The sequence below is a fragment of the Anticarsia gemmatalis genome, chromosome 3 (assembly GCF_050436995.1).
Source record: "Anticarsia gemmatalis isolate Benzon Research Colony breed Stoneville strain chromosome 3, ilAntGemm2 primary, whole genome shotgun sequence".
Taxonomy (NCBI): domain Eukaryota; kingdom Metazoa; phylum Arthropoda; class Insecta; order Lepidoptera; family Erebidae; genus Anticarsia; species Anticarsia gemmatalis.
In genome coordinates this window covers 4,416,612-4,437,409 of record NC_134747.1, presented here as the reverse complement: position 1 = coordinate 4,437,409, position 20,798 = coordinate 4,416,612, and the positions used below count along the sequence as shown (strand labels likewise).

Genomic DNA, 20,798 nt, shown 5'->3' with positions numbered 1-20,798 from the left:
TGGTTCAAAATGTTTTACATTTTCTAGCTATCAATAAATACAATATGTAAATATCCATTAATGCCATATACCTATTTGACCATTTTTAATAAAAAAAAAATGAAGTAAAAATATTTTATTCATGAGAATTTCCTAGAAATTCACAATACAGATTTACTTCTGAAAAGCCCAACAATAAAATGGACTATTTCTTCTTTTTCTTGTTCTTATTCTTGGTGTTATCAACATTCCAGTACCAGAATAATTGACAAACAATTGCACCATTTGCCACTGTTGATACACAGTAGGTCACAATAATAATGAAATCACCAGTCTCAACCAGTGATGTGAATATTCTAGCTACACTTCCTCCAAAGAGCAACAATAATGTTATTGCTGATAGCTGGCCAGTACTTCCATTCTTGTAGTTAGTTATAACTTGAATAGACTGAAACAAAAACAAATATATTTGTACCTATATCATTATTTGCAAAGAAGATCTTAAAAACATCTTTGTAAACACTATGACATGTTTAAATAAACGGTGAGTAACACTAAGTAAGTTTTATGTAGGTATAAATAAAACTGATGAATTATTTATTACACATTATTTAAAATGATGACAGCTTATGTTCGCCTTTGAATTTTCAATATTGCAACTGCTAGTAACCATATTTATCATTTAATAACTATTCTGAAACACCAACTTATACAAAATTTTGCAGGTTTCAGGGAATTAACATATCTTTATTCTTATCCACCCAGCTAGAGTTGCAGATTTAAGTATCTTATGCATAAATACCTTTGCAATAACAATAATAGGCACGTTGACAGCCTGCATAGTCCATAATACATCAGTAGGTGTAAATCCACTCACTAATACGGACACCAGACCTACATAACTAGCCAAAAACAAGGCGGCTGTTGCAGTTGCACCTCCATAGTGTAGCACAAGTGCTGCTATTATGGCTGTTTGTATCGCTAAGAATGTGCCTTCACCCCATGCACTGTAAAAAAAATAAAAAATAAATTAGCTGTGGCATAATGATTTGTACCACCTTATAACATTGTTTTGACATTCTCAATTATTCTATTCACCTTGGTTAACTAAAGGACATGTTTTTCCGACAGAATAATAATTAATAATCTTGGCATAAAATAATTTGAAGGAGGACCAGACACAAATATATCTCTACAGCTGATACTATTAAAATATCTCATTATATTAAAATGTATTATGGAACACAGTTTCAGTGTTATAGTTATTTAATTATTTTTCATCATTCTAATCTATCTTTTGTTACCAGCAATCTGCGGCAAAATAGCTTACATAATTAAATACATAAATAGCTTCATACCTGAAAGGAAAACCCATAACATAACTGTAAGCAAAGTTTGCAGTGATAGCGAACAACTCTAAATACACGCCATAGACGTTGATGCCTTCTCCACTTTTACTGTTTAATATCTTCAATATTTGCGGTACTTTCACGAGAATTGAGCCCGCTATTATGCCGATACCAAGACCCTTACTCAGTGTCGCTGTCAGACAAGGAACTGAAATTATAAAACCATACATGAATTTAGATTTACATGGCTTAACACATCACAGAAACCACATCGGAATAATGTAAATAAATAGGTTGAATTTTACAAATAATTAGACCATGAAATTACCATCAAGAAAGTTAAATTTCTCGAAATATTCATAATAACATTTCTCTGATAAAACTGACAACAATAAACCCTTTAAAAAATCGCCCATTTTGCTTATTCTAGAACAACAACAATAAATAAATAGATAATTCAACTCTAATTCTTGTTCAGTACATTTGTAACGATTATTGATTTATCTTATCAACTACAACAACCATCGGCGGACGAGCAAAGTTCGCGTTGTAACCCGGATATTACGAATTGACATTAATGACATTGACGCGCCATGATTTGGCATTTCATAGACTAGCAAAACAATGCAGACCATTGTTGATAATCTTCCCAATCGACTATTACTGATTAAATTTTACGAGATTACTACTAAACATATTTAAGTGAAATTCCTTGGTTTTTTAATTAAGCAAAATATGAACCCAAGGCGTAATGTCAAATAAATGAACTTTTTAAATGAATCTGAAAATTCCTCTTTAGTCTTTTTACTAATTCTCACTACCAAGAAGCACTTAGTGTGACTAGTATATAATGGTGAATTTATCGAAGTACCTATTCCATTGTTTCTTTGTTCATGTTTTGGTAGAATAAAGTAGCCCGTACTCAACGAAAAATTTTAGTGCTACTTTAATTTTGTCTATGTTTTTAGTTGAACTTTGCAAAAAATGGCGTCCCTTGTCAAACACTAATGTGTGCGTGACTGGAAATTATACAATTACAAAATATTGAATCCATACGGCTCTATATCTTGTCTAAATCGTAATCAAAACTTTTATTAAGATGGGGCGTTCAAGATCACGAAGTAAATCACCCCGACGTCACCATAAGAGTAGCAAACATTCAAGAAAGAAGAGCCGATCGAAGGACCGCTCGTCGTCACGAAGTAGGAGTTCTAAACATGCTGAAAAATCTAGAGAACGTAGTTCCAAGTCCAGGTATTATTTTGTAGCAAACCTAAAATGTTCATGTTAGCTATATATTCGTAATCCACTCTAACCTTTTCTTTGGTGTAATTTCAGAAAAAGATCGCACTCAATGTCTTCTTCGACCAGCAGTGATGCTTCTTATGATGGCAGCAGGAATAACAGAAAGAAGTCGAAAGGGCGTAGCAAGATGGACGAGGTCGATAGATTAGCTGAAATGGAAAGACAGAGAAGAGTAAGAGAAGCAGAACAGAAGGTAAATATGATGCTGCAGACTGAGCTGCTAGCTGTGTTTTGTTCACCGTTATTATTATGTTTGTAGTTATATATTGGGCAGAGTTATTCTATTTTGCAATAACTGTTAGGTTTGCTGTCAAATATAGGCAGATTTATGAACAGGATAAGCTAATAATTATGTATGATTTCCTTGAAAGCACAGAATGAACAACATTATTATTAACACTAACATTATTAACATGTTCAGTTCTTACTGACTTGATCTCGCAATATAAACAAACACGCAATATGAACATTTTAACAATGTTCATATATATTTTATTAAATAAGTTAATAAATTTTATGTTAGGTCTCTCTACTTAAGTCAACTTCTTCCGTGATACTCCTGTAGTCGGTTTGTCTGCCCAGACCTGAATCCTGGGACAGGTCAATTAATGGTTAAGGGGAATCTTCTGGTGTAATTTTAACAAAACTTGAGATTATTACTGAACCAAAATTTATTTATTGTAAAACCTATGCTATATGATTATTTAATTATAATGAATTTCTTAAAAAAAAATTATTACAGGTAGTGGAAGAAGAAGCAGCAAAGAGAATAGAATTGCTGGTGAAGAAAAGGGTAGAAGAAGAGTTGGAGAAGCGAAAAGAAGAAATCGAGCAAGAAGTAGCAAAAAGAGTAGAAGAAGCAAAACGAAAAATGGAGAAAGAAATGATGGAGGAACTGGAGAGACAGAGAGAACAACAGCGACGCGAGGAACTTGCTAGACAGGTAATTGTCTTGATTACATACCAGTCATGTGTACTGGCAACACCACACACTGTTGCATATACACATGGCAAAACATACCCTGAGATAGCAACTACATGTTGTTCTCGCAGCAACTAAGTGTAATGCAATTTTTAAGACCAGCATCATAACAACTAGAGGAACTAATGAAAATATTATTTCGATCATATCTGTTAAAGGTCCAGTCAGGTGTAGTTCGAGTGCATACAAGAATTAGTTTCTTGATTTTTTTTATAATTGTCACTCACCGAGGCTGGCTGTCTCTAAAAAGTAAATGTACATGTCCATTTTTATAACCACATTTCATACGCACCGACCAGGCAGAATCTGTAGTGGTGCTGCCATAATGTAAGTCTGCCGCATAGGCAACCGGCTAGCATTTTAAAATTGTTCGCTTGACTGTCCCTGGCAGTCACGTAGTCTATAAGTCAGGTCAGAAGACTGATCAAGAGCAAGAAGCCCTAAGAATTTTATGGAGATGCTGCTTGAGGATCCAGTCGTGCTCGCTGAAGGTATTTTTTGAATCTATTTTTTGTATAACCACATTTCTGTTTTAAAAGAAGGATGTCACAAAATATGCTGTCATCATGTTTTTTTTATATCATCGTTAATAGTCATGTGTATCGTTATATAAAGCAAGGTATAGGAACTTCAATATAAATATTTAAAATTTGTATCATTATGCGTGACGTGAAAATATTATTTTTCTACAGACTTGTAAACTGTATGTTTCTACAATAAGCCAATATTTTAGAGGCTATATGTAAAAACTTTGTTTATTACATAGAACTGTCTAATTACTTTAGATCTATATTAATTAGTTATTTCTATTATGCAGGAGGAAGAAGCTCGTAAAAGGAAAGAGCTGGAAGAGATCATGGCAGAAAATAATAAAAAGATTGAGGAAGCTCAGCGCAAGTTGGTAAGTGACTGTGCCACTTAACATTCAAACTATATTATACTAATTTTACATTGAAATGAATTTTGTATATGACTTATTTTATCTGTGTAGTGCAAGGGATTCCAGTACTTGTTTTATACAATTAACACATGAATTTCTTTTAGGCTGAGGAGCGGCTGGCCATGATAGAAGAACAAAGGAAAATGGATGAAGAGCGGCAAAAACTGAAGAAAGAACAAGAAAAGAGATTGAAAGAGGAACAAAGAAAGATATTGGGCAAGAACAATTCAAGACCCAAATTATCATTCTCATTAAATCCACTATCATGAATTGTGTCAACAACACAAAATATAATGATGACAATCATTAAATTGAATAATTTTATTTATGTTTACAGGTTTTACCTAAGAGACATTCTTTTATTAGCTTATTACCTATAGAAAATAGTTAAATATTTCAGTTTTTCGTATTTGAAAGCTGTATGTAGCATTGGTGTCATTAATTTAGTATTTAATTTAAACCAGACTTATGGTATATATCAATTATATTTGCAACTTTCGTCACTAGTAGCGCTTTGCATAACCTACCAAGTGCATTAAAATATGTGGTTTATAACCACAATGGATACTTCAGCCAACCGAAGACGAGTTACTACTAGTTTGTTAAAATTGCGAGTATAATATGGGATAATTATAATGTTTTAAAACCAAAGTCATACTGCAGTAAAATCTAATATGTTGTATAGTAAATTGTTATTCAGTAAACGCCTATAATGTTTAAATGTAAAGTGCAATTTATCTAATATTCATCTTAAATATTCTAAATAAATACATTGTTATAAGTATGGGACAAATATGATACATTTTACGAGTTGTTGTTGTTGTACTTGTGAGTTTCTCGAATATGACTCATTTCTTTCAAGTGTTAGTTTCCTATATCTTATTATTCTTGACATAGCTATTGGCTAAAGTCTCGTAGCGTGGAAGCGAATTAATTACCTTTTTCTCTGTAGTAATGCAATTTCACAATTTACCGTCATATTTGGCTATATGGATATAAAGGATATTCGCCACTAAAATGCTAATCTCACATTCTTTACAGTAATACTGCGACTTGTAAAGTACATTGCGATATATATTACACAAGCTAGAAATTGTAGATAACGACTGATTCATGAAATGTGATATTGGATAGTTTGAATATTTTATATTGCAGAGTAGAGATACTGCAGTGTGCACATTGGTACAAACGCTAAAACGTCCAAAATTATGATGTACATAATTATTATTGATATTTCATTGCGCTGGTGTCTGACCATATCTCATTATGTTCAATTATAAACACTATCAACAAGTGAATTACTAGTTGTAAGATGAATCCTATCTAAGTGCTGCCAATATTTAGATACACTTCACAGAGGAGCCTTATGTACATTGTTAAATTAATGATGTAGTCCGAGTGCATTGTACAGATACCAACATCGGGAATAGGCTGCGCTCGTCAATGCTTATTCCTCGTAAATATGAACTAGTGCATGTTGATAAGCCAAATTTTTCGCAGCATTAGTAATACTCTTGTCATGTCAAGTAAACAATTAATATTTGAGTTAATGGGTCAGGACAAAACTATGTATATTTATTTTATTTAGATGAAATATAATTAAGCTTTTGTAAATGTACATACGTTTTAAAATGTAAGGTTACTGTAGATTTGTTTTAGTTATTCTTTAAAACTCATAACCACCTTACTTTCAATGTTAGTTAATCACACGTGCAATAAGGCAGAATTGTTTTTTTTTTCTATTTCACACATCATTCTGAGCAAATTAAACCCGATACATAAGTTTCCGTACATTTTTATTTATGTTTTCGATAACTGCCATTTATATTCACAATTAATCAATGAAATAAATAGAAGACCTGAAAAGTTAGATATCTGATAGTTAAATATAATTTTGTATAAAATTTGAATCATTTGTAGTCATTGGCTAGGACGTTACAAAAATACTATTAAATTGTTAACTATGTATGTAAAATAGACAGATTTTAAGAGTTCTTCCCACTCTCTTGAACAAAATATCAGTATAAGGGTACATACCGCACCCTCAGTAATATAAAGGCACAATCCAAAATTATGGTAAACTGAGATTTGAAATGCTAAGGGCACAAAGTCAAATTATCTACCGGTTAGCGCTGACAGAGAGAGAAAAAGAACAATAATGACTCGGCAACTATAGTTGTGTCTCTCTCACACTCCCTCCGCCCGTCGCCCGCTCTTACTGCTTCTTGTAAGATTTCAAATCTCAGTTTACCATAATTTTGGATTGTGCCTTTATATTACTGAGGGTGCGATACGCACTACATAACCGTGCTACGGTCACCGCATTGCAGTACTCTAGAATCGAGACCGTAACGTACGGTTTAGAAATAGCTTCAACATATAACTCGATTTTTCTGCTTTAAAATGGATTGGTGCAATTAATAAAATCTAATTATGCAACTCATTGACGGACGCATTGTACGTATGCGGCCATAATGCATTATGTACATAGGAATTATTGGTTAATTAACTCACACTCATCCAACAATTAATTGTAAGCGTCTCATTATTCATTTAATAAATAGATTTCTTACACAATGCTCGTCTTTTAATTTTTATATGTACATTTATCCAATTTGGAGTTTTGATTTCAAGATACAGTTCTTCCCATCGTCAGGTTAAAAGAGAGGTGAATAAAAAATCCAAATAAATACCAATTTTAATTAAAAAATTAAAAACTTTTTGTGTTAAACATGACTTGAGGCACCGAGTAGATAAAAAGCTTCTAAAGGAAGTGCATTTGGTTTCCTAATTAAGTAAGGTTTTCTTCAGGGGAAAAAATGAAATAAATAAAATGGGTTAACACTTTTTATTAGTACCTACTATCCTACAATTACAAACGAATCCGATCTTTGATTATAATAATAAGTACCGAGGACGACGACCTTGCTACTTTTGCTGCCCATCATCAGCCAAATAAACTATTCGGCTCAATTATAAATCAAATAGGTCGCTCAACTGCTGGGGCATATCCACCGAAATCCATGGTACCTTCTGATCTACATCCATATCATTATTTTGCTGAAAGTCAGAGTATTATAATTAACAAAGCATTTTTAAATGTAGGTAAAACAAAAACGTGAACCCTATTTCGTTGATACATAAATACGATAATGCCATATAAATATCGCCACGAAATCAATTACGATAATGACTTTATTAATCTCTAGTAGATAGACTTAGTACGCGTAGACTAGGTACATGTAAATATGACAAGATTTACTCTTATGACCGTGACAATAAAAAAGTAAAATCCTTGATAACTACACTCTAATCCCGATTATGACACTGGAGAAAAAAAAACATTGGGACATTACTACTTATAGATGTTTAATTGGATATCACTGTTTCCAGTCGCAGAGATATTCTTTTTCCTTTTTACTGATAAAATCAACTAATTTCGCTGTTGCTTCCAATATTATATTTTTTGATGATACACTGCTATAGTTGGAAGACGTCAGACGCTTATTCAAATATTTTGTAGACTCTATCTGTAAAAAGCCATCAAATATATTTTTTAATCCATTACTGTCCCACTGCTGGGCAAGGATCTCCTCCCAAACGAGGAAGAGGCCTTGAGTCCACCACGCTGGCCAGGTGCGGGTTGGGGATACAAAAAACAAATAATTTATATTGTCACAATGGTCAAATGTCGAATTGGCCATATTGATAAATGTTTTTTTTAGTAAGTAGGTATACTTACTCCTTCCCTTGTGTTATCATCAGAATGTCTCAAGCTTGTCGATGGAGGATTATATTCTTTATGATTTAATTGACCAAAACGCAATTGACCGAAACCGTATGAAGGTCTATGTTCTAACGTCTCTGTGTTAGTTATACCTCTCACTATACCGTCAAGCAATTCTCCTTTCTCTTCATCCTCATGACAAACTTGAGCGAATCTGTTTGACGACCCTTGCGACAAACTTTCTTTGCTACGAAGCCCTCGATTAAGATGCCAACACTCTAAAGGTGGTATTTTTGTTGAATTGATGTTGTTAGATTGCTCGGCATCTTGCATATGGTTCAGAGACAGTTCTTGTATTGAATCTGCTCTGCTTGTGAAATCACAAGAATGTTGATTGCGTTTGCATGTTTCATGTGTATGACTCTTTTTGACTGTCAAGTCATCGCGTACTTTGCAGAAGTACGACTGTTCGCGATTTTTATTTATAACGTTCAATGCGCTATCATTATTTTCATTAACTTTTAAGGGTGGCGCTGCAATTAAATTTGCTTTGCCTATTTTGCCAATGTGAGGAGAGTTCAAACTGTGGGACGATTGTTTTACCAAACTTCTTTCTCCGTCGACTGAACTGCCATGAAGAGAGTTTGATTTTAATGGAGGATCTTCCAATAAACTTACAATTTCTATAGACGCTATTCGACTGATGCATTCCTTCATTATAGATTCAACGTCAGTTTCACTTTTAATACTTTGAGCTTGAGATATAGATAGATGTTTAGGTTTTGCAATGTCACTGGTCGAGGGTATTTTGTCCATGAGCTCTTCTAACTGTGTTGTTATTATTGTCGCTGCTATACTAAGTTGATACTCAGACTGTTCCGAATGCACCCGAGAACTACTCTGATTCTCACACATTTGAAGAAATCCACTGCCATATTCTTCCGGATGTACCATAATTGTATCCAAATCATAATACTGCTTAATCTTTTTTAGTATGGCTTCGGAATTATAAGATTTTTCTATATCTACACTGTCGTCGTCTATTGTTTTTTGGTGTTCAATAGTGCCCGAGTAGAAATAATCATCCGGCAAAGAGTAGCCTCTTACGTACAGATCTGATGCGGGTCCGTACCGTGGTATAGTCATTGGCTGTCGATATATACATTCAAATTTACCCGTTGAACAATTTCGATTACGCGGATAATCGATAACAACTGAAAAAAAAAGTATCTACTCTGTATTATTGCTAAAATAAACTCTTCTCTTGTGGAATAAAATGTTAAGGCCTTTACCAAAATGTATCTAATCTGTTTGTTTTTAGACGCTTACCTTTTATAATATCAGATATAACAGCTGGACAAATTTTCGCAGTAACCGGTGTAGTGTGATTAAGGTCAGGACTGGAATTAATCTCTATGAGCCACGGCTTATACATTTTGTCAAGAATAAAATCGCATCCGTAAAGTTCAAATCTGTTCTTGCAAACAGGTAACGTGTCTTGACAACTTAACATGATGGCGATTATTGATTTCCTCATGCCTGGATATATAACATTGTCCCACACTTTGTCTTTACCAATTTTATTCAAATATTTTTTGTATTTATCAGAATCCCACATATTGTTTTGCGGTAAGTCACAGTGTCTTTGAGTGCAATTAGTATATTTTCTCTGGACTGCGTTATTCGTCAAGTGAATAGACTCGTGATAGTCCATTAAATTATATTTTTGTGAGCTAAACTTTAAATAGCAGTCTTGGTACATCCATATTACTAAAGGATAAGTACTCGTTACTAAGTAATATTGTCTGATATCGAATTTGGTTTCATAGATTAGTAAGGGTTCCTCTGCAAAGAAATACATTTTGCTCAAATAAAACATATACCTACCTACCTTAATCACTTGGATAAGCAGTAATCGTTATACTTACCAATGTATTTTTGAATGACATATTTGGCATTAGCCTTATTCAAAAGGTTAGTAATAACTGCTAATTTAGAAGCCATTCTTATACCTCTACCTCTACAGTTGTGTGCCGGTTTTATAATCCAAATGTTGTAGCAACCTTCACAACTCAATTGCGGTCGATATCTGTACATTTCTTTAAGCAAAAATCTAGCGTAACCCAAATAAAGGGGTAATTTGTTCTCCTTATCTAATTCGAAGACATCGTCTTTTCCAATGATGCGATAATACTTTTTCAAAAACGTATTCCATTGCCCCGGACTGGTGTTGTTTAAGTTTCGGTCAATATCACGGTTTTGTTTTCTAAATAGATATTCTTTGCATCGGTTCAAAGCAAATACTATTATGTTCAAAGATATTTTTCCTGCTTTGACAAACACAGGTCTATCGTTTGCCACCATAGACACTACCCATTTAAGCAGACTGGTGCATGCTGTTATTTTGTAGTCTTTCGCGAAGTCCTCTATCTCACCCGCGTCAACGGTATTATAACTGCGAGGGCCAGTCACCTCCGAAACGTCTTCAATATAGAACCAGTAGTTCCTCTTCATAGATGCGCATAATCCTTGTTTGGATGTCCACAACGCATCTGTTCTCAGCTTGTTCTCTATGATCGTACAGTCTTTGTTGGTCATATCAATAGAAGTATCGGCAATTTCATCTTTTGTGTGCCAAATAAAGGTTGGTGTATATTTGTTGACCAGACTTGAGAGCAGCAACCGTTCTAGTTCTGTGTGTATTTCGGGCTTAGAACTCAACGTGCCATTTTTTATTTTAGATAAATTCATACGATTGGGAGGAATTTTTTCAACCCATCCCCTTTCTGTTAGTGCTTTCCTCGCGGCATTACAGTAACCATAAATGGTAAATATTTTACGATCTTCGATCGCTTTTGAAGCCAAATTTTTCAATACTAGATATCGTGTTGATCTAGTCTGGCAGCTACATATAATGTAACTTTTTTCTTTAGGTGATAAACCTGTCGACTTATAAGTACTCTGGTAGGCCATGCTTGTTGCACGTTTATTCTGGTTAGCCACCCATGTAGAATTATTTGCAAACCTGTTAAATGGGGAATATATTCTTTTCACTCCGCCTTTGTCCCAAGAATCCCGTTTCTGTAAAACAATGGCGCATGTTATTGCATTCCGATCTTTTTATCAAGTAGACGGCATTTTCTCAAGATCTATTGATATTATTATGTTACTTAGGCATAAGTAAGTACTTTATTTAGTTCTTGTGTCTCATTGAGTAAAACTCCTGAATTTATGTTAGTATCTTCTTCTCCTGTCGTTTTCTTTTCATTTTTGGCGGTGGTTCGAGTGGTTTGCTGTAGCATAAAAAATATCTTTACACTTAGTTGCTGTGTAAAAACAAATAACTTTATTGAATTAATTCTGTTACGTTACCTTGTTCGCACTTTTTCTCCTGTGTACCTTCTTTTTTTTTCCAGGCATTGTTTATTGAACTCATTATTCAAGATTGCTTATCTATATTCCCTTGAATACTGAGTGTCACGTCACACAAAATAACTAAAAGAAAAAAAAAGCCTTACCTACGCTAGGATCACATTATAATTTTTTATATAGGCACGTAATAAGAGATACCTAGTGTAGAGAGTTTTAATAACCTATTTAGGTATTGTCTGTCCTACAAGTAGAAGAAATAAAGATGGAATTGATAGAAACCGTCATGGTATAGCCATAACTTAGGTAATTATGCCTTCTGCTTGCGTTAGCTAGATTGAAGTTTATATTGAAACCCTTTTACGCCACTGATAACGCACCATTTGATGTTAAGTTAGCAATAACTAAAACTTAGATACTGCTTGAAAGACAAAAAAGAACATCTTGTGTGTCTTCTAGGTACCTGCTGCATTTAGTCGTTGCTACTCAGTTTTCGAGAATTAATAGGATATTCAAGGTATACTTACATAGGCGATGGCAAATTATGCAATTATCTACTTATAATGTTGATTACCGGGTATCAACCGATAATGTAAGTAATTTACCTTCTTGCTCAATGGAGACATTTTTCTTACAGTAATTTAGTTACTCATTTTTAGGTACTTATTATATTGTAGGTATTTATTATAATTACATTTTGTACAACTCACAAGTAATTTGACAAGGTACGTTCACATTGTGACTTGACAGTTGGTGACAGTTTGTTTTTTCTTTTCGTAGTTTTAGTAAGTTGGGAGGAGGACAGGAAAAGGATCCAATACGATTCCGATATCTGTAAGTAAAATAGCAAACATCATTTACCAATATTATATATTTTATCCATAGAATTTGAAGACGCCAACAATTGAGAGCGAAAAATATTGTAATTTCAACAATTTCAAACGTGAAAATTCGACATAACGTAGTCTTATATGTTTTACATATACGTAGTACATATACTATCTAAATATTGAACAGTTATTATTAATGTAACGTTGAACACAGTTTTGAACAATTATATTATTTTTTTCTCTTAACAACAGAGTCTGACGGTTTGTCATTTAAAGGCGTGACGACAACTCTGTATGGTGCGTATATAGAAGTGCAGCTCTTTGAGAACGTTATAGATTTCTGTTTGTTTTTATCTTCATCCTGTAATTTGCAAATACTCCTACCTATAGCGCTTAATTTCTTTATAGAGTCAGAATCATCAAGGCTGTTACGACGGTTGGCAGTTTCTACAGATTTGCGATGCGTACTAACTACACTGGACTTGGTCTGTCGACCGGGTATTATCGGCTCGAGTCTGTTCACTACTTTGTTTTGAACAGATATCGTGGACCGGAGTATACTAGCGGTTTCCCGCTCCCATTCGAGGGGATCTATATAACAGCGTTTATTACCGACCGATCTGTCGACCTTCGTCTTCTCAGCTTTGCTCGCCGACTCAGTCCGGTATTTACTAGTCTGACTAGCGGTTTGACCGTCATCAGGTCGACAGCACGAGTGGGGCACGATTCGTCGTTTACAATCTGCATTTCTTTCTCGTCTTCCTCTGTGAGTCCTAGAAGAAAGTCCAGACGTTTTACGCTTTTTTGGACCGCTTTTTAACGTGATACTGGATTTGACTACAGTGATGGCTTGTCGTACCGTGAGGGAATCTTCAGGCCCTAGTACGATACCATCCTTGTTTGTCGGCAAAGCGTCGTAAGGGTTCAGCCAACTAAGGAAGTCTGTGATGATCGGGCCGTTGTACTCCGCTGGTACAGGTTGATCTTGTTCTGTTAAAGCGTCGCCGGAAGGCACCCGAGGAGCCAGAATAGGAGCTACATTAGTGTTTATATGGTGTTTTCTCTCTTTGGTTTTCTTCATAACTCGTTTGCCATTGATGCACAGTGACAGTCCGAGATAGGCTGGCGCTTTTGGCACCTGTTGCCTATAGGCTAATTCGAAAGTCCCTGTGTCAGCTTCGGGGTTATATCGTCGGTCGAGAACAACTGTGGATAGAAAAATCAATTAACTTAGCAAAAGTAACGCTTTAGAAAAATTACACTTTAACAAAATTACTGGTAAATACTACAAACCTTTTATGACATCTTCTAGACACTGAGGACATAATCGCGCTGTTACTGACGTGGTGGGCGCGAGATCCGGACTGGAGTTGATTTCTATGAGCCACGGCGTGAAGTCATCAGTCAACATGAAATCAGCTCCATATAACTCAAAGCTGTTCTGTCTTTTGTCCATTGTTTCTTGACATGCTAGCATTGCTCCTATTAAGCACTGTTTTATCCCGGGATAGATCTTGGTGTCCCATAATTCATATTTCCCGATCTGTCTTCAAATATTAAATAGAATTTTTAAGTACGCCAATAATTATGCTAAGAAAATTGTGTTATTACTGAAGAACATAAAAATATCTATGCTTACCTAAGATAGGCTTTAAACGTGTGACAATCCCACATATTTTCATCCGGTAAAGCTTTATCACGTTCACCAGTATTTTTGTATTTTGTTTGGACGGCATTGTTTGTTAGATGGACGGATTCGTGATAGTTCGATAAACTGAATATTTGTGAACTAAACCTCAAGTAACTGTCTCTGAAAGTTATGAAAAACTTTTTAAATAGGTTACTTTAAGTTAAGTATACAAGTTGCCGACAAGAAGTTTGGACAAATGAGTTTCCTGTTCACGGCGGTATTTCCTGATTCTGACGCGTGATGCGGCTATTTATTAACTTAATTTGCCGCATTCCCTTTCAACATACTTAGTCGAAAAATAAATAGCTACTCAAAACTTCGGTTTTGACCTTCGACTATATTTTGACGGCAAATACAAATAATGGCTTAAAGTAATATCATTTCTGTTAGCAATGTATTTATATTATGCAATGCGTACTAAAATATGTGAAAAATCTTACTTATAAACCCATATAGTTAATGGCTGGCAATTTGTTATAAGAAACCACTGCCGTATATCAAATTTTGTGTCATAAATCACCAAAGGATTTTCTGAAAACAGATGTAATAAACAAATTATTGAATAAGTATACAAATGTACAAGTACAAACACCATTAGCGAGCACCTCACACAGCGTAGCTAACAACAAACCTATGTATTTCTGTACAACGTATCTAGTTTTCTGAGCAGGTACGTTGATAAGGCCTATTATGTCCTTTATGTTATTCATGAGCTGAATGCCTCGACCACGGCACTTGTTTCCAGGCTTTACGATCCATATGTTTAGAACCCCGTCAATGTCTATTTGAGGCCAATACTTCGTCATAGTGCCAAGAACCTTTGCTCCTCTTCGTTCAAGTTGTCTACAAAATAATATAACCAAATATTAACATACTCAGATCAATTATAGGCATCAATTACAACCGCGTCATTTGATAACAGTGGCGGTTAAACAATAAATTATTTAAAGATTCTGATTGTTTTAATCATTCAATCAATAAACAATAAACAGTGATGCAATTACTGCCGTCCTGACCGATACAATGGGTTGTGTGTATACCGATATTATGAACTAATGACAGATCACGTTATTATTACAACATACAGTGTTAGGTAATTATTTATTAATGAACGTACCGTATGTTGAAGTTCTTTTCTTCCAGAAATTTTGCCTTTTCATGTACTAATAGATAATGGTGAGTCAAGAACTGGTCCCATTCATGTTCCCATATATGAGGTTGATCCTCAGTCTCATCAATGTCTTTGTGAGTTAGAAATACAATGTATTCGTTCAATCTGCTAATAGCAAATTCTATTGCGGAGAATGGGACTTTTCCATTGCTTACAACCAAAGTTTGTTCGCTGTGCCTTTGTAAAGTAATTGATAGCCATTTAAGGACGCTGATGCAGGCTGTTATTCTGAAATCGTCGATAAATTCCTCGAGGCTGTCTGAGTTGTGGATATTGTAACATCGTGGGAACTTTGTAACCGCTACCCCTGGCTCTGTGTACCAATGCATTTGCGTCAAGGATGTCGTTAACCCTTCTTTCGTTGTGAAAATAGATCTACAAAATCTGTAAAAATATATTGAGTAGGTCAGTATTCTGTATATGATCGTAAACTTGGTGAAGACGGTACATTTACCTGCTTATAACAACGTCCTTGTTACTAAGCAGCCAGTCGTACTTGTCCCTCTTAGTTGTCCACAGGAAGTCGACGGAGTGGTGCTCCATAAATTTGTACAGAATCATACGTTCCACCTTTGAAAGCTCCTTGCCATTCAGTTTTTTCGGATCTACGTTTGTTGGAGGAAGGCGGACCTATTAACAGTTTACATCATTATGAAGAGTGCAAGAGTTGAAGACGTTTGTTTCGTTAATTTTCTTTAATAGACATAGTATTTCTTAGTAAGTTGGAGGATAACGGGAATATGATATTGTTGGGACTAGGACTAGGGCTCGGGGTCTTACCTTACTGGTCTCATATTTTTCAATCCAGCCTCGTTCGAGCAGCGCTCGGCGGACGGCAGGGAAGCCTCCACCCTTGATCATGAACACTTTGCGGTCCCTCATCGCGTTGTCAGCGATCTTCTTTAGCTCATGCCATCTCTCAGCGCTAATCCAACTTTTATACTGCTTCAATTGTTCTGAAGATGTCGATGATTCTACGAAAGCCATTTCAGCATTTAAGTTTTGGGCAACATATAACTTTATTGGCTACTTACTAAGAATATAAATACAACACAGCTTTTTTACATTTCTTATCTGTTGCGCCTGGAGGGATTGATTGATTTGGCAGGTTGATATACATAAATGGTCCTCCCGAGAAGTAATTACATAGACTACTTTAAAATATCCACTTGGACAAAGCAATAGCTAGTTTTTTTCATACATAATATCAGTTGTTAACTTCGGGTGGAGACCGAGGAAAAACCCATGGTTTACCTTCCACGACCTGACAAGTGGCGTGACTCTGCCTTAGTGAGTAAGTGGAATGACCTGTTGACGACGATACGTAGCTACAAATAGAATGTCTTAGACAAACCTGGTGCATGTTCAGATCTAGAGAACGATACAGCACTGGATGGACGTAACTCCTTCTTCAATGTGCTATCTTTGTGCAGTTTCGAGTCTGACGCGCTTTCCTCCAGCTCCATCGTTACAGCCATGAGCTCCGTTTGAAACTCACTATAATTCTGTAAAACATCAGTTGGTCACACGTCACCAACATCTTTGATTCGTATTTCCTACTTCATGTAGACGTGTGCACGGTTCAAAAGTCAAACTTGGACTGGCCAACTAAAAATAACCCGGTAGTGCAATAACCTACTTTATTTTAACCTACATCGCGAGTCCTTGGCTATCAGTAGCATCCGTGCACATCCCCGCCTGGCACCTGTACGAATGACGTCATAAACAAGCTACCTCCTTGGGAAATCGTGCATAATGTATTTACACGGAAATTAATAAACCCAAATTACTCTTACCTTCTATTATGGGGCCAATGTTCAGAAAACTATGTAGGTTAAAGAAAGAAAAGCCACAGCGATCGTAAAAACGATGTTGGTTATTAGATAACTGTAAATTTTGTATTTGCTAGGCCAGTCCGGGAAAATCGTTACATTATTGTCGCTGTCATTGTACCTGCCACCATAGATTTGAACAAAGCTTTTATTTGAAGAGTATAAACAACCCAGTTTGACATCACGAAGTATTTTCATGGTATCTGTCATCTATGTAGGTCGTATGCAGGCATGCATACTTTATGAAACACCCTCAACCTCAACGATAATACAGTTCTTAAAACACAAAACAAGTGCTTTTATTTCCTGTGCACAACATAAGCGACTATGCTGCATTATGGCACATAAAACTTAGAACTTTTTTATTAAATCGTAGTTTTCACACAACCACAGTATAGGCACTCATTTATAATATTATGTACCTAAATAACATTTTTATTTCAAATGTAACCTTACCTAAAAATATACTATACTAGAGGCCGCCCGCAACTTCGTCCGCGTGGAAACCCTTCCCGTGTAAATCCCGATCCCTCGAGAACTTCGGGATAAAAAGTAGCCTATGTGTTATTCTGGGTCTTCAGCTACCAAAATACCACATTTTATCGTAATCGGTTCAGTAGCATTTGCGTGAAGGAGTAACAAACATCCGTACTTACATACATACCTACATTATCACAAACTTTCGCATTATAATAAACTCTATCTTCTAGTGTAGACTTAGTTTATTGCCCATTTAACTTCATAACATAAGGTGGAGTATCTATGTTCTATAGTTATGTTCGCGAAGACTAGGTACTTACATGCCTAGCCATTATGTTCTTTCAGTCTGTGTAAAAAGGCTAAACTCTAACATACCTACTCAAATGTTACCTATAATAACGGAAAACCCCATACTCGCAGTGCTCCGCGTGAAATAGAATCTTCAACTTATGTTATAACGGGAGCAGAAAAGTTGCCTCACAGACTGAACTCTTACCATTTACGGACGAAAATTACTTACAAGCAAACGAACTAATTCGATTTAAAAATATTATAAGTAATCAGCAATTTAATGGCGATAATAGACCTACCTACTTTCTTAAAAACTTCTTCAGGCCATACGGGTTCTTTCAAATGATGTGCAATGGCCATGCACTACAAAACTTAGAGTAAAAATGTAAAAATTGCTGAATTACTCCACAAGGTCTAGTACAAAAAAGCTCAATTTTAGGATTTTAAAATAATATCATAATATATCATCATTGGACAACTCACACACGGTCATTTGATTCCAAACTAAGCAGAGCTTGTACTATGGTAACCAAATAACTGATAAACATACTTATATACTTCTAAATACATACTTATATAGATAAATTGACAACCAGGCTCAGAACAAATACTCATGCTCATCACACAAAGATTTGTCCCGGGTAGGATTCGAACCCACCACACGCGGCGCTACGGTTGTTGCGGCGAGGTGACCACTTAAAACTGAAATTCTCTGAAATTGTTAATCATAATGTAGTACGTTGAGTGGTATCAACGTGTCGGCAGCAGTCTAGACCAGATGCTTATTACAACGCTTGGGCAACCGTGTGCCTAAATACCTGTACATATTGATAATGATTGATTGGAAATCGCGAGAGTTCATAAGTTTACCAAGTGTGGGTGTAGCTTTAGAAAACAAATTAGGTATAACAAGACAAACATAGGTACCTACTGAAAAAAAGCAATATCTATTCTATGCTTAAATAACCACGACCTACATTCGTTTAATTCATCATCTATTGCAAAAATAAATACCTATACAATTATACTAAATTAAAATTGATGCTTCATATTTTGATTCGCTGCTAAACTGACCAAGTTATATTTTGGATTTATACCGTAAAACGGGGTGAATAGAATTCGCGGGGTGAATAGAAAAAAAATCAGGAAAGTTTTCAAGCCCAAAGTTTGAGTACTCCTCGTTTAAGAATTTTGTTCAAATTTGAAATGATTACACGTCGATATTACTTCTCTGCGGTGTCATAATTGTTTAAATGTTTAAATTGATATTTATACCCAAAAAATTGCTTCAAAGTCAACCGTCCTCGAATGCCTTAATGGTCCATACATTTTTTTCAAAACTTTGGATTTAAAGTGGAATTTCTTTTCTAATGAGTTGTTTGGAGTGTTTATCTCTTTAGGTGTATATTTATCTATAAAGATACAATATTGTTAACTGAAAAAACGTTTTAAAACACAATTTTTCCATTCACCCCTTTGGTCGTTTCGATTCACCCCTATCGCTGGGTGAATAGAAATTGACTATTTTTTTAATGAAATATCGTAAAACTATGCATATTTTTGGACAAATATGGTTTTAACTCTTTCTTCATGGCGCCGGACATGATATAAAACAACCTGACAATAAAAATAACAAGTTATTCGCTACAATTTTTTAGGACAAAGTTGAAAATTGTTTCTATTCACCCCGTTTTACGGTACTTCAATAGTTTCGTGTAGTCCCCACAAGATGGCATTAGTTACAGCTACGTTTAGTTACTCGTTGTATTATACAAAATTTATAAAATAATAGTTAATTTTATTGAAATAAACTAATAAAGAAGATTTCTCAGAAAAATAATATGATAACATACCAAATATTTATCGAGTTAATATCGATAGATATTATAAAACCAACTTCACTTTGCAGTCCATTATGTTGTCTAACCTGCACAACGGTATTGATTCTGAAGTTTGGTATCACTGATTATGACATGAAAGCAAGATGGCGAGTACATCTCCGTTTGATGGTTCTCTGTGATAATTCACACATTGGATGTCATTTTTCGAACTTATTTCGTAATGATCTGGCAAATCAAACATTTGTGAAAAATTCTCTAAGTAGTGTTAAAGTGTATAGAGTACTGTAAGGTGTTCGTATTTTTACTAGATGTGCATCTAACCCACCTGAGGAATGTTGGTTTTTTCAGTGATTTGTGATTCGGTCAGGTGTTTTCGTTTTAGTCAAAATTAAAATTTTGTTCTTGCGCAGTGAGTGAAGTTACATAGTTCAGATGTATTTGTGCCGTGGGAATGCTAGATGTCGGGACTGTTTCCAATGTTGGGAAACAAAAGCGTGAACTATTTGTTTTGATAGACCGTGATAAAATAAATTGAGAAGGTCGGACGGAGAAAGAGCTCCGGCCGGAGTTATGGCCTTCAGTGAGGTGAGTGTCTTAACTGTATTTATGTGGCTTCACAATTTTCTTTGTCATCTATTATCTAACTAAAGAAAAGAAAAATAATGTTACTTGTGTATACTTACTTCTGCATTCTGAACTTAAATTCCATCATGTAATCTCCTAATCAGTCAAGTAGCTATTATTTTTCAACTATTACTCATGGATAACTCCAAGTATCAAGACTTTATTTGGTTATAAAAATATTTCAAACTGATATTCAAAGTAAGTCCCATATCTCAGACTTATTTATTACTTTAGATTAGCAAGGAAGTGATAACTTACCATGTAATAATCTCTAGTGATACAGTATGTATGCATCATGTATATTGAAATATATTATGTACCTATATTTAGCTACTTGTCTTGTTATAAAGTTATATGATGCCTACCACATAAATTGTTAAACTATGGG

The 20,798-nt window shown here is 35.0% G+C and overlaps 4 protein-coding genes across 17 annotated transcripts in view; 2 read left to right on the top strand and 2 right to left on the bottom strand.

Moving 5' to 3' along the window:
* Positions 1-100: 100 nt before the first annotated feature.
* On the bottom strand, positions 101-1,896 carry LOC142987250 (mannose-P-dolichol utilization defect 1 protein homolog). Its single transcript, XM_076135899.1, has 4 exons — positions 1,657-1,896; positions 1,338-1,536; positions 782-986; positions 101-427 (listed from the first exon to the last, which is right to left on the bottom strand). Exons 1-4 carry the CDS (start codon positions 1,742-1,744, stop codon positions 185-187), a joined length of 735 nt encoding a protein of 244 aa, XP_075992014.1. The 5' UTR covers positions 1,745-1,896; the 3' UTR covers positions 101-184.
* A 399-nt stretch (positions 1,897-2,295) lies between these two features.
* On the top strand, positions 2,296-7,132 carry Arglu1 (Arginine and glutamate rich 1). 3 transcript variants are annotated; one of them, XM_076135887.1, is made up of 5 exons: positions 2,296-2,582; positions 2,667-2,826; positions 3,376-3,576; positions 4,433-4,516; positions 4,660-7,132. In XM_076135887.1, exons 1-5 carry the CDS (start codon positions 2,428-2,430, stop codon positions 4,822-4,824), a joined length of 765 nt encoding a protein of 254 aa, XP_075992002.1. In that variant the 5' UTR covers positions 2,296-2,427; the 3' UTR covers positions 4,825-7,132. The 3 variants fall into 3 exon arrangements, 2 of the variants coding, with proteins under 2 accessions (XP_075992002.1, XP_075992003.1); XR_012960512.1 differs by lacking the exon at positions 4,660-7,132 and having other exon boundaries at positions 3,376-4,106; positions 4,433-4,471; XM_076135888.1 differs by lacking the exons at positions 4,433-4,516; positions 4,660-7,132 and adding an exon at positions 3,774-4,426.
* A 264-nt stretch (positions 7,133-7,396) lies between these two features.
* On the bottom strand, positions 7,397-17,294 carry LOC142987244 (tubulin glycylase 3A-like). 12 transcript variants are annotated; one of them, XM_076135884.1, is made up of 13 exons: positions 17,139-17,294; positions 16,697-16,847; positions 16,123-16,316; positions 15,797-15,972; positions 15,289-15,726; positions 14,803-15,014; positions 14,612-14,702; positions 14,121-14,291; positions 13,775-14,028; positions 13,098-13,687; positions 12,362-12,483; positions 11,471-11,575; positions 11,224-11,363 (listed from the first exon to the last, which is right to left on the bottom strand). In XM_076135884.1, exons 2-12 carry the CDS (start codon positions 16,818-16,820, stop codon positions 11,512-11,514), a joined length of 2,436 nt encoding a protein of 811 aa, XP_075991999.1. In that variant the 5' UTR covers positions 16,821-16,847; positions 17,139-17,294; the 3' UTR covers positions 11,224-11,363; positions 11,471-11,511. The 12 variants fall into 12 exon arrangements, 9 of the variants coding, with proteins under 9 accessions (XP_075991995.1, XP_075991993.1, XP_075991992.1 ...); XR_012960509.1 differs by lacking the exon at positions 11,224-11,363 and having other exon boundaries at positions 12,257-12,483; XR_012960511.1 differs by lacking the exon at positions 11,224-11,363 and having other exon boundaries at positions 11,482-11,575; positions 13,094-13,687.
* A 2,619-nt stretch (positions 17,295-19,913) lies between these two features.
* The window catches only part of GckIII (Germinal centre kinase III), a 70,085-nt gene continuing 69,200 nt past the window's right edge, over positions 19,914-20,798 (top strand). Inside the window, exon 1 of the mRNA XM_076135876.1 lies at positions 19,914-20,371. Within this exon, the coding sequence (XP_075991991.1) occupies positions 20,357-20,371 (15 nt within the window). The 5' untranslated portion in view covers positions 19,914-20,356. The remainder of the gene's footprint in view (positions 20,372-20,798) is intronic.

What these genes read in the sequence shown, in the direction of transcription:
- LOC142987250 (XM_076135899.1), bottom strand. Translation starts at nt 1,744, where the DNA reads ATGGGCGATTTTTTAAAGGGTTTATTGTTGTCAGTTTTATCAGAGAAA. An exon ending in GAAATTTAACTTTCTTGATG is followed by an intron (nt 1,537 to 1,656) that starts GTAATTTCATGG and finishes TTATAATTTCAG; the next exon opens with TTCCTTGTCTGACAGCGACA. An exon ending in CTATTATTGTTATTGCAAAG is followed by an intron (nt 428 to 781) that starts GTATTTATGCAT and finishes TTTTTGTTTCAG; the next exon opens with TCTATTCAAGTTATAACTAA.
- LOC142987244 (XM_076135878.1), bottom strand. Translation starts at nt 11,702, where the DNA reads ATGCCTGGAAAAAAAAAGAAGGTACACAGGAGAAAAAGTGCGAACAAG. An exon ending in AGACACAAGAACTAAATAAA is followed by an intron (nt 11,364 to 11,470) that starts GTACTTACTTAT and finishes ATTGTTTTACAG; the next exon opens with AAACGGGATTCTTGGGACAA. An exon ending in ATGATAACACAAGGGAAGGA is followed by an intron (nt 8,086 to 8,297) that starts GTAAGTATACCT and finishes GGCTTTTTACAG; the next exon opens with ATAGAGTCTACAAAATATTT.
- Arglu1 (XM_076135887.1), top strand. Translation starts at nt 2,428, where the DNA reads ATGGGGCGTTCAAGATCACGAAGTAAATCACCCCGACGTCACCATAAG. An exon ending in TAAGAGAAGCAGAACAGAAG is followed by an intron (nt 2,827 to 3,375) that starts GTAAATATGATG and finishes AAATTATTACAG; the next exon opens with GTAGTGGAAGAAGAAGCAGC. An exon ending in AGGAAGCTCAGCGCAAGTTG is followed by an intron (nt 4,517 to 4,659) that starts GTAAGTGACTGT and finishes AATTTCTTTTAG; the next exon opens with GCTGAGGAGCGGCTGGCCAT.